The sequence below is a fragment of the Microcebus murinus genome, chromosome 8 (assembly GCF_040939455.1).
Source record: "Microcebus murinus isolate Inina chromosome 8, M.murinus_Inina_mat1.0, whole genome shotgun sequence".
Classification (NCBI taxonomy): Eukaryota; Metazoa; Chordata; class Mammalia; order Primates; family Cheirogaleidae; genus Microcebus; species Microcebus murinus.
This window is the reverse complement of record NC_134111.1, coordinates 63,268,996-63,282,437: the sequence shown is the minus strand read 5'-3', so window position 1 is coordinate 63,282,437 and position 13,442 is coordinate 63,268,996. Positions and strand designations below refer to the sequence as shown.

At 31.6% G+C, this 13,442-nt stretch overlaps 1 protein-coding gene across 5 annotated transcripts in view; it reads left to right on the top strand.

Annotated features, from left to right (window-relative positions):
- TFPI (tissue factor pathway inhibitor) overlaps nucleotides 1-13,442 on the top strand; it is a 71,571-nt gene that overhangs the window by 40,449 nt on the left and 17,680 nt on the right. For 4 of the 5 annotated variants that reach the window (XM_012779469.3, XM_012779470.3, XM_076005741.1 and 1 more), the window contains exons 3-5: nucleotides 3,555-3,752; nucleotides 7,776-7,826; nucleotides 12,283-12,459. In XM_012779469.3, the coding sequence (XP_012634923.1) occupies nucleotides 3,555-3,752; nucleotides 7,776-7,826; nucleotides 12,283-12,459 (426 nt within the window). The remainder of the gene's footprint in view (nucleotides 1-3,554; nucleotides 3,753-7,775; nucleotides 7,827-12,282; nucleotides 12,460-13,442) is intronic. The other variant, XM_076005740.1, reaches the window with a different exon arrangement.

Sequence of the window (13,442 nt, the reverse complement as noted above, 5' to 3'; positions counted from 1 at the left end):
CACCATTACTTAATAGCAGATTGAGTTTGGGGTGAGAATATCCTTAATACAGAAAATGGAAAAAATTTAGCTTGACGATAAGGAGTACAAAAAATAATAAGAGGCCGAGCTCAATGGCTCACACCTGTAAGCCCAGCACTCCGAGAGGCCGAGGCAGGAGGATATCTTTAGGCTAGGAGTTCGAGACCTGCGAGGGCAACATAGTGAGACCCTGCGGCTATAAAAAATGTAAAAATATCCAGCTGTGGTGGTGTGCACCTGTAGTCCCAGCTACTCAGGAGGCTGAGGCAGGAGAATCGCTTGCCCAGAAGCTGGAGGTTGCAGTGAGCTATGATCACACTACGACACTCCAGCCTGGGCGACAGAGTGAGATCCCATCTCTCTACAAAGGAAAAAAAAAATTAAGAGTAAAAAGAGGAATCATTAATGAAAAAAAAATCTGATATAAATTATTGATTTATAAGAAATGTTTTTGCTAAATATATATGGCAATTCAGGTTAAGATAAAGTTTCTTGTATTTTACATGTAAAGCTCTGTATATTTATATTAAAGATGTCTGTCTGAAACACTGCTTCCTTAATTTGTTGTCTCTAAAGTTCTAAAGTAACATTAACTTGGAAATGAGGACCGTGATACTATATGAGAAGTACTACAGGAATTTCTGAGATAATGGTATACAGCTTTAAGATCCCTATAAGATTCAAAATGCCAGAATATATTTATTCCTGGTTCATTCCTTGAAATTATGTATGTGAGTTCTGATATATGATTCTGAGATCATATATTTATAGAACTGATAGATCAAAATTTTATCAGTACCAAAATATGTGTCTATAGTGTAGATACAGTGATAATTCAAAGATATTATTGTGGGCTTGCTCTAAGTCAGATGCTCCACTTAATGTCTTCATGCAAAACGTTCTGACTTGTCACAATTTAACAACTCAAAATGTCAGTTATGGCATTATAAAATCCTTAAGTAAATGCAGAGAATATAAACGCATTTACAATTATTTGTAAATGCATTATTCAGAAAAAGCTTTCAGTGATTTTTGAATTCAAATTGACAATTATAATTTCAGTGATGAAGAGAGAAAACATGGTTTTTATACGTCATGGCTGTTTATATACAGATATTTTTCTATGGAAAATATGTTTGCAACCCTCTCAAGTATGATTATATTTATCTCAAGTATGATTATATTTATGTTATGACTTTCTCTTTAAAAAGTACTTGTGCATGGCAGTTAAGAAAAGTAGAGAATTTCAATGAAGACTAAAAATATTTAAGAAAAATTATCATTCTAAATTTTTACCATGCAATATTCATATTTGTAGGTACCTGAAACTCTTGATGTATCTGAGAGACTCTTTAAAGCCAATTATCATATTTCAGATAAGTTCAACATAAAATTTTAAGGAATTAGAAAGGAAAAGAAATGCCAGTTAAACTTGTACATGTTCATCAGTAATTATTAACTCATTTTGATAAAGTTATAAACATATATACTATAGATATTTATTGGATTTAGGGGCATTGTTTATTTGGTTTAAAATTATAAAAAATACCATATTGATAAAAAGAAACTTTATATTTTGTTAATGGAACATAACCTCAGAGAAAGTTGAAACATACAATTGCTCAGGTGTATAAAACTCAATTTTACTTAAAGGTTTAGCCAGAATTATTACTTTCCAATTAGCTAGTTCATTACAACTGTGTTTAGTGCTGAAGGTATCCGTCTATCATAATTATTCCCCGTCATATGTTATTCTACGTTATCAAATTTTGGGTCTGAAAAACTTACTGTTCTATCAGTTCTGTCTGTCTGCTCAATTTATTTCAATTTAAAAAAATAGTTAAGTCAGTTATCAAGTAAATCAAATAGTGAAATGGTATTTTATAAATTCACCTCAAATTTTTTAAAATTTGTGTTAGTAGCTGAGATAAAATTCATATGTTCATAAATAATCAGTGTCATATGAGTCAAACAGCATAAAAATTTCAACTTATGTATAGAAAGCTATATTTTTAACTTTTCCAAGATTACAAGGACTACCTATCATTTTATGACTCACATAAAAATTAGCAGTAACATTCCAATAGCTTTGTTAGAGCGTTTTAACATTATTGAAATATAGCTATACTTGATATTATTAATGATTCAAAATATATAATTAGAATAATAATAGGTTAAGGGTGGAAGAGACTTGATAAAATTATCTGATCCTACTTTTATTATTTGCATATTTTGTCTTTTAGAAAACATTCACATAATTTTTGAAGTTACAGGACATTTAAACTGGATTTCCTTTCAGATGATCATACATCCACAAACTTTTCCTTAATTTCATGCTTTAAAAATATTTTATGTGCGGCCGGGCGCGGTGGCTCAAGCCTGTAATCCTAGCACTCTGGGAGGCTGAGGCGGGCGTGCTCGAGGTCAGGAGTTCGAAACCAGCCTGAGCAAGAGCGAGATCCCATCTCTACTAAAAATAGAAAGAAATTAATTGACCAACTAAAAAAATATATAGATACAAAAAATTAGCCGGGCATGGTGGCGCATGCCTGTAGTCCCAGCCACTCAGGAGGCTGAGGCAGGAGGATGGCTTGAGCCTGGGAATTTGAGGTTGCTGTGAGCTAGTCTGATGCCACAGCACTCACTCTAGCCTGGGCAACAAAGTGAGACTCTGTCTCTAAAAAAAATAATAAAAAAATAAAATAAAAATATTTTATGTGATTTTTTTTTTTGAGACAGAGTCTCATTCTGTCCCTTCTCAAGATAGGAAATATTTCCATTATTAAAATTAATGACTAAATGTTTAGAGAAAAAAAATTTAACTCAAGGTCAAAAGAATTGCCTCATTCTATTTAAAATATAAAAAGCATTGTTTAAGTTTTTTCAGCATTATTAAAAACCAATCACAGTAAGTAAAAGAATGCCCCATGGAGTGTATTCTTTATGTAACATCAAACAAGTTAATTTTCATAATTAGGGAATGGTTCAATATAGTATGATACATATAAAACACATGTATATTAGATATATATGTATATATATATAAATGTGAATATACTGTTGTTTTTAAAGAGTTGTTTTATGTGTGAAAAGTGACACAGCTGTGGTTTAGGGAGAGAAACTCAAAAGAATTATCTATTAACTGAGTTAAATGTAGGGGTCTGTTGTAGACACATGCATTTGAATGAGGTTGCCTTACATCTATTATTCAATTCCCTCTCAGTCAACTGACACAGATTTAAGCAATACCTATTAACAAAAATCTAGAAAAAAATTATAATACATTTTTCCTTTAATAGTTGATAAGCAATCAACTATTAAACTTTAATAGATTATAAAATATGTCTCATTTGGTGAATTTACTAACTTTTATCTACCTTTTTGATAACTGAATAACTTTTTATGGTTTCTTATCAGCATATTTTATTGTTGTACTTTTACTTTAAATCAGGACATATTATAGAGGAAAAAAGGAATATTATTGAAGTGTTGATGGAGGATTACATGTTATATCTTTTATTTTTACCATGTAGATACTGCGTTGCCACCACTGAAACCTCTGCATTCATTTTGTGCATTGAAGGCGGATGATGGCCCATGCAAAGCAATGATGAAGAGATTTTTCTTCAATATTTTCACTCAACAGTGTGAAGAATTTGTATATGGGGGATGTGAAGGAAATCAGAATCGATTTGACAGTCTGGAAGAGTGCAAAAAAATATGTGTGAGAGGTAGGTTTCTGAGTACCTTTATTACTCAAGAGCCTTAAGGATTATCAGGTCTAATCTTAGATTTGGTAATTTTAGGAAAAAAATAATTTGATACTTTTTTAACATTCCAAAGAATCTTTTATTTTCACATACTTAGCTTTCATGTTCAACTATTGTTTTTTTTTAAATTTTTTCAAATCAATTACTATAAAATATATTCAGCCTCATTTATTGTCCTGTACTCTTTTCCATAATAAAAAAAGAAAGTAAAACCCTCAAATGCACAGAACAGTGAAGTATCATTGTATGAAGTGAATGTAATTCAGCTTCCCTGAATTGCACTATGAGTTGACAGGAGAGTAAATGTTAGTCACATTGACTTAGTCTTTCCTTTATCCACACAATACTCTCATTATGATCCTCTCTCATGATCATGAACCTGAAAATTCACTTTGAGGCTTTGTATTTCCTAATTGGAAAATTCTAAACTGCATCAGCTAGTAGAACCATATAAATGAAATTTTAGGTTTTTTTCTGTTGGAACCTTGAAATACTGTAAAAAAGACAATATCATCCCTGCTAACCCATGTATACTTTCCTAAACTCAACTTTTCTTTTTATGTTATTTTACTAAGGTTAAAAGAACATCATATTATATTAAATTATTAAACTATATTCTGCTTAATCCTATTAACGTTTTGGCAAATTTTACGAATTACAATGTTATATGTGGTTTTATCTCTTCTCACTAAGAAAAATTAAAAGTAATTACTGGTCAAAATTTTGAATCTTTTTATCTCAGGTTATTCTTCTGAGTTGTGAACTACTTGAGGAATAAAATAGTATGAGTTGCCTTTATGTCCCTAGTTTTTAGCCCAATATTCCCCCATAGCATGGTTTTAGAGCTAGTTGGATTGAACTATGGAGAAGATATCTTTAGTTAGTAACACTGGATGTCTTGTATTATGCAAATCAGGCACCTCTGCATTCTCACTCTGATAATGCTTTCCAAAACAGTTTTACTAAACAGCCTTGGCATCTTGATGCTTTTGGCCTGGGGGAAAATCTCAGTGTGGTGGAAAAAGAGAACTTCTCTCCTCTATGATTCTATAAGATGCTTTGTTGTATGCTCTAGAGCTAACATAAGAGAATAGACATGAAGACATTTCTTTAGCCTCTGGGCACTTATTTCCCTCTTTCCTCTCTATGGATGTTCTACGAATGTTACTGACACAGTTTAGGCAGCTCAGTGGTCCTCAGTGGTGCCTTTGGTTTTTATAATGGCCTGGTCATTTTCCATTCATCACAGATTTCTATACCCCGTTTTTTCTCATACCTGTTAGCCACGTATCTTTTTGTGTTGAGTTGAAAATCACTCTTAGTCTTCAATATCATGGCCAGAGGCCTGATTTACCCATTCTTTGTAATCCTTGCTTTTTTCACTTGACGGGCTATTTATATTCATCAACTGGTCTCTTCCTGAAATACATACCTGTTTCTTTCTTTTTTTTTTTTTTAATAACTCACAAGTCTTTGAGTTTACCGTTGTGTAAAAGTTATCCTTTTCTTTAGAAGTTAATCAAATGTAATCATTTCATTCATCAGTGACAGCCTACTTATACTCTTTCATAACATCATTACTGACTAGCATATAAATGTAAGTCTCTTGCCCCTATCTCCTCATTATCTCTTCAAAAGCCACTTCATATTTTTGTATGAATGTCTGAGTGTTTTATACAGTAGATTACTCTTAAGGCTATAACTGGCACATAGGAAAAATGCTGCTAAACTTTTTAAAAATCACCTAAAGAGAGAATTCAATCTTCAGCCATCATAGATAACTAGAACTGGACTTTTTCTTCCAATATAAAGTACTAAAAACTGGACAAAATGAATAAAGCAGTTGATTGCAGACATGATTGAAAGGCATCACAGAATTCTGATCTCTGAGAGAAGACAGACATGTAAGATGAGCCCTCCGATATCCTCTGCTTTCTGTATGAAGTTATTCTGAACCACAGTTAAGGAAAGGGAATCAAGTACAGGATGATGGTCTCCCAGAAGAGAGTAGGTGAATATTGGAAATTAGGAAGCTGAGGTAGCTGGAGTTTTTGTAACAATGTGTGGGAGATGGTGGACTTGTACAGAAACACCTAAGAAATCTAGTTAGGGTCCCCTTTGAGTTTGGCTGTAGAAGGATCATCTGCCTGTTTTAAGAAAGATGATTCAGTGGCTTAAAAGGACATATAATCCAACTCATATTGTTTCTCTCCTTTCTTGCTCTACCTTTCTGTCTCTCTGAATGAACAACTAATTATCTGTTAGGTGTGGATTTAACCATCCCCTTCTCCTCCTCCTACCTGCCCAACACCCTGTGAATGTTATTCCCCATATGTGCACATTAGTGTCGGTCAATTAGTACCAATAATATGTCCCAGATGCCTTTTCTTCATTTCTTCTCTGAGTCTGGTAATAATAATGAAACTTGAAATTGGGTTGAGATAACAAGACAGAAGAAATCAGGAAAGGAGATGATGCTGGTTCATTCCATCCCTATTCTCAACTCACTATAAAAATTATCTACTTTTATTTGTAAAGCAAGCTGCCTGAATTATTTTCATATTTTATATATTTTTTATTTCAAAATATTATGGGGATACAAATGGTTTTGGTTACATGGATCACTTTTGGTTGTTTTTTTTTTTTATTTGTTGGCATTATTTCTTTTTACTTGAGCATATTAAGTCCCAAAACGATAAATGTTGGCATGGATGCATAGAGATGACAACACTCATACACTGCTGGTGGGACTGAAAACTATTCCACAACCTCTGTGGAAAGTAATATGGAGATACCTCAAACAGCTACATGGAGGACTACCATTTGATCCAGTATCCCATTACTGGGCATCTACCCCCCCCTCCAAAAAAAAAGACATTCTATAAAAAAGACATCTGCACTAGAATATTTATAGCAGCACATGGATCACTTTTGTAATGCTTGAATCATGGCTATAAGTGTGCAGGTCACCGAATTAGTGTTCATTGTACCATTAGGTAGGTTTTCATGCATCCCCTCCCCCCAGTCTCCCTATTTGATTTCCACTGAGTTTTGCTTCCCTCTGTGCACATGTGTGCTCATTGGTTAGTTCCAAATTACTAGTGAGTACATGTGGTATTTGTTTTTCCATTCTTTAGACACTTCACTTAGGATAACTATCCCTAGTTCCATCCAAATTGTTGCAAAAGGCATTAATTCATCATTTTTATGGCTGCGTAGTACTCCACAGTATACATAGACCGCATTTTGTTAATCCACTCATGAATTGATGGTCACTTGAGTTGATTCTACATCTTTGCAATTGTGAATTATGCTGCAATAAACATTTGAGTTCAAGTGTTATATTTATAAAATGTCTTTTTTTTTCCTTTGGATAGATACCCAGTAATGGGATTGCTGGATTTTATAATAGGTCTACTTTTAGTTCTTCGGGGAATCTCCATATTCAATCTCCAATACAATCTCCATAGAGATTGTATTGATTTGCAGTCCCCTCAACAGTGTATAAGCGTTGCTTTCTCTCTGCATCCATTTCAGCATCTGTTGTTTTGGACTTTTTAATAAAAGCCATTCTTACAGTGCAAGTTGATATATTTTTGTAGTTTTAATTTGCATTTCCTTGATGGTTAGTGATGCTGAGAATTTTTTCATGTTTATCGGCCATTTGTCTTCTTTTGAAAAGCTTAATCATTTTAATTTTAGATATTCTGAACAGCAAATTTAGTCATGAATTCTCATTTTTGTAAATGTGTTAGAAACTTTTAACATAGTTTTGGAAACATTATTACATTAAAATGAAGTGGCTTCATGGTTACAATAAATAGAAAAAATTAATTTTTAGAGAAAAGAAATTTAATTTTTATTAAATTCTATATAAGAATAATTTAATGGTAATAAATACACCATCCTAGTTTGTTCAATTCAAATTCAGGTATTACTTTATAAATTGTAGCAATTAACATACATATATTGTTTTGATTGCAGATTATGGAAAGAAGTTTACAAAGACAACATTCAGAGAAGCTGAATATTCAGGTGTGTAAATTACTAGCATTTATATAAGGCATCTAGATATTCAATTCCTAGGTTTCTCTGATATGAGATTGATCATAAATTCATATGATCTTTGAAATGGTGTTTTTTTTCCTTGGGTGTAATGAAATATTAGAAAAATGTAGACATGATATTTGCTGGGGAAGGCTCTAAACATCCTATGTACTCTCATCCTAATGCACCATGACATTTAATTTTAGTCCACTTACAATCCAGAGCCACACATGCTATTTTAACATCTTCCAGATAGTAATTTACATCTTTCTAGTCTTACTTTAGTTCTCTGATCTCTAATCCTTTGTTAATCTCAGCATTCTGTGGCTTTTGCAAATTTTATTAAATATTTCCCTGAATGGACACATTTTGAATTGTCAATAGTTCTGTATGCAAAAGTAAATGGAGATATTTAAAAATAAATAATTGCCTTTGTCAACATTATTTAGCGTACATGAGCACATTTTTAATTTTGTGACTTAAATTATTTTATTTATTGTTTTTAATTAAAAATAATTACTTTTTGATGAATATATCAGCAAAAGCAATGTTATCAATAGATCAGGGAAATCACTCTCTTTTTAGTAATGACTTAGAAACTGCTTTGGTCCTATTATTTATGGCATTTACATTTGAATGAGAAAATATTAAACAAAGAGACTAAATTATTTAACTCAGGACATGAAGGAGCACAAAATGCAAGGTGCATTTTAATTTTACTTATTTTGATTTAGTTGTCTGGGAAAGAGTTGAAAATTTCTGTGATTCAATGATAATCTTTAAACTTTATTCACTAATCAGAATTTGAATCAAAATTAATAAAATAAATTCAATGGCAAAGTTTCTACAAATAACATAAGTGAATGTATGTATTTATTTATGGTTTTTAAAAAATACAGCATATTTATAAAGGGAATTTTGTCTATGAAGTAAAAGAAGATATTTTCATGAAAGGAAATACCAACATTTAAATATTAAGACCTTTTTCCAAAAGCATAGAATTAGAAAAAAATTATATACGGGTAAAAATTTGCTATAAAATGTACATTTGATAATTCAGAATTTAACCTTTTTTACTTTATATTATACACAAAAATTAAAGAATAAAACTCTATTTACATGCATGTTAAAAATGTTTAGATCCTAAAACTAATCCATAACAAAGATTCCTACCTATTCGAAGTTTGTAATATGCTTCCTCACATTAGAGTAATTATAAAGAGAGTGGAGATTTATTACAATCCCTTTGAAATAAAATTTGATCTAAGTCAATTCCCAAATATGTAGGCTTAAAGAAAAATCAATAGTAAAAATCCCATGGCTTATGAAAGTTGATATATTGCTCATGTCCTCATTCTCTCTTACTCAGTTTAAACTGAGCACCAATTTAGAGCTGGGGTTGTCTATACAAAGTCAACAAGAATATTATTTTGCTTGTCTAAAGAATATGGGAATTAATTTCTTGATTTATAACTATATTTTAAACGGTAGTCCTAAAAGGAATTATTTTACATGCATGTGTGAATTTTTGACTTTGACTTAAAATAGGTTTATGTACTCTAATGAGGTTTAATATGAATAATAGCAACTTCTAGTTGTACAGTTTTTAAATTATACTTAGCATAATTTATGCTTTTTATTCTTTATATGCAATACTTTTTACCTACCACATTGGTTAAACATAAAATTCTTATGCCCTCTGTTAAGATGATTTAAAATGTCATAAAATACATATACTAAGACAAAAGTAAATCAAAATGATCATAATTGAATGTGTTTTTTTCTTTATTACAATATTATAAAAATGTAGAGTTATTTTTTTCTTTTCTCATAAAATATACTTGAGTATTATAACCATAATAACATTCACTTTGAAAAATAAAAGGCAATATGAAAATCATAGTAACATTCACTCTGAAAAAAAAGATGATAAACAATAAATAAGGTCAACTTTGAAATTGGTGTTTTGAGAAGATGCAGAATACAGATGATTAAAACTATTATAATAGGAAATTTTATTTAATAAAATAAATTTTATAGGAGATTAGTTCTTTTCCAGGTCTACAACTTTGGTAGAAGTCATTAGCATTATTAATTACATGACCTTTAAATAGTAAAATAATTATGGGCATTACTTCCCTGAGATAGTTGCTTTAGGATGCAAAAGGAAACCACAGTTCCTTTTTGCCTCTATGACAATATAGCTGCAGGAAAATAAATTGAGAAATTGGAGATTTGTCCTAAAAAAAATTGAAGCCCAATATGCCTTGTGATCATAGTGATTTTGAAAATTACCTCAATTGTTTTCACAGAGCTGTGCAATGTAGATGCATGTAAACAGAGCTGGTAATGTAGATCACATTGGCACAACTTTTATGACAGCTGTGTTTAGCCTGGTTTGGAGCGCTATCAAAGAAGGGGTATTAGACTTTTGCAAAAGCCTCTCCAATCCCTGAACATGTATTTCCTTTCTTCCTCTGCACTATTGGAGCCATTCCAATGCCTGGAAGAAAAAAAAAAAAAGAGGCACAGCAGTGGAGGATGTCCTATCTAGTACAGATATTAATTTCTACATAAGAATACAGGAACTTCTAAGGATAGTCATGTAAGCTTCTATACTTTTCAAATCTTCTTTTCCAACTTTTAAAAATTTAAACCGTTTTGATTCCATCCTCTACAGTGAAAAAAATAAAAAATAAAAAAAATAAAAAAAAAATTTAAACCGTTCTAATTTTCTCTTTGGAGGTAACAAAGAATATGTTTATACACATAAATAAAAATTATATTAGTCATGAGCTAGACCTTCCAGTATGACCTATGTTATATATAATTCATGGTATTGTCACTATTCTCCCCTCTCCCAGTCACTGGAATCATAAATTTCAAGTCTTAAGTCAGACCCTAGATTGAATACAGTTTCTTTCAAGATGCTTTTTCTTCATAGAAAATATTTAAGATACACATTTAAAAAAAATGATTTCAGGTTGGGAGCAGTGGCACATACCTGTGACCCTAACATTTTGGGAGGCTGAGACAGGAGGATCCCTTGAGACCATGAATTTAAGACTAGCCTGGGCAACATAGAGAGACTCCATCTCTACAAAATAATAATTTTAAAAATTAGCCAGTTGTGGTAGCATGCTTGTAGTCTCAGCTACTTGGGAGGCTAAAGCGGGAGGATAGTTTGAGCCCAGGAGTTGGAGGTTGCAGTGAGCTATGATCGAACCACCGCACCACTCCAATCTGGCTGACAGAGTGAGACCCTGTGTCAAAAATAAAATAAAAAATGAAATTAAATGAAATAAAATAAAAATGTTATACTGGAGAAGCTAAGTGTTTTAAAACTGAGATTAGGTAAGCGTGCTACTTGGAATATGGTGATCATATTTTCTTAACTGAAATCTAGGAGGACACATTGTCTTTACAAAGAAATTAATTGGGTTTTGTGAATTTATACACATTCTGAAAGTATTACCATGACATAAATTAAGTCACATTTGATTATCTATGTAAAAAAAAACAAACCCACTTGTTGAAAAGAATAAAGGACTATCCCAAAATATCTAGGACATATTCATGTTAATGCTTTTGTAGTAAAAGGATTAAGCCCATCTTTTTCAGACAGTCTTAAAACAGAAAAAGGAAAGAAAAATGTTAAAAACCACTATTTAGCAGTTATGCAGTTTTGGCAGAATTCAGATATCTCTCTTGTGCATACGCACTTTCTCTCTCTCTCTGTTGCATGCACAAACATACACACATCCATCTAGACCTAATTTATGTTTTTCACACTGCAGGTGCAAACCATTCCTAATGAAACAATACACTACACTGCTTTCCCTAATGATACTCCACACTTCAATAACATGAAATATTCACAGACCTTTTCTAAATGTTTTACATATAAACATAATAGAACTAATTAAACCCATTTTGCCATAATATTTTGTACATACAAGGCAAGGGTGGGACATGTTAAGATAACCTAATATCTTCCATTCTCTCAATTAATAAAATAGTTGATAGTTACTTCCTTATTAATTTACTATGATTTACATAGATATGTTTTTATATCTAGATGTAACAGTTTGTCTCCAAATAAATATTCCATCTTTTACTCACACATACCATTTTATATTTTTTTATTTTTAATTATTATGGGTATATAATAGGTGTATATATTTATAGAGAAACTTAGAAATTGAAACACCAGTCACAAAACATGTCTCAATAGCTGTTTCTTCCTTATTCTAAATACACAGTAGATATGACAGATAATTTTAATATTCTATAGTTGTGGATAACATTATATTTTTACCTCTTATCTTTAATTTTTATGTTTACTCCTTAAAGATCTTAGCCCATCATTTATAAATTTAATTAAAATGACTAAATTATCTAGCAAAAAAAGAATATTGCTTTTTGACATTTATATAATTTTTAGAAAAGCCAGATTTCTGCTTTTTGGAAGAAGATCCTGGAATCTGTCGAGGTTATATTACCAGGTATTTTTATAACAATCAGTCAAAACAGTGTGAACGTTTCAAGTATGGTGGATGCCTAGGCAATCAAAACAACTTTGAATCTCTGGAAGAATGCAAGAACACCTGTGAGGGTACATGTAAGTTCCTCATCTCATTTTAGTTTATTCATAAGCATCCTTTTAAAAATAAGGCATCTTAGAATATGTCCAAGTTTACTCAAATTTTGTGTTAGGCATGCAAATGAAGAGATATTTGTATTCATTGGATTTGAAAGAGATTTGTATGTTTTAAAAAAAAAAGCACTGTGGCTATAAACATTCAAGTGCAGATGTCTTTTTTATAGAATGTCTTTTGTTCTTTGGGGTAGAGGCCCAGTAATGGAATTGCTGGATCAGATGGTAGATCTACTTGTATCTCTTTGAGATATCTCCATATTGCTTTCCACAGAGGTTGCACTAGTTTGCAGTTCCACCAGCAACCCATCAATACATGAGTGGATTAATAAAATGTGATATATGTATACCATGGAGAACTATTCAGCTATAAGAAACAATGGTGATATAGCACCTTTGTATTATCCTGGATAGACCCGGAACTCATTCTACTAAGTGAAGTATCCCAAGAATGGAAAAATAAGGACCATATGTACTTACCATCAAATTGGTTTTAACTGATCAACACCTAAGTGCATATATAGGAATAACATTCATCGGTTGTCGGACAGATGGGCGGGAGTAGGAGGGGATGGGTATATACATATATAACAAGTGCAATGCACACCATCTGAGGGATGGACACGCTTGAAGCTCTGACTTTGGGGGAAGAGCGGGCAAGGGCAATATACATAACCTAAACATTTGTACCCCCATAATATACTGAAATAAAAAATTTTTTAAAGCATTAAGAATTAATAAATTTAACTCTAGTGGAAACTGTTTCCATAGCTCTTATATTATTTTTTATGTTACATTATTTAATTTTCACTCCTTAGAATACTGCAGTATAATTTCAGCACAACTGTAGAATTGCTGAAATCCCTTATGTTTATAAATAAAAATTTCAGGACAAATAGTAATTTGGAAGATATCACCTAAAATCAATCACTTTTATCTGCCCACAA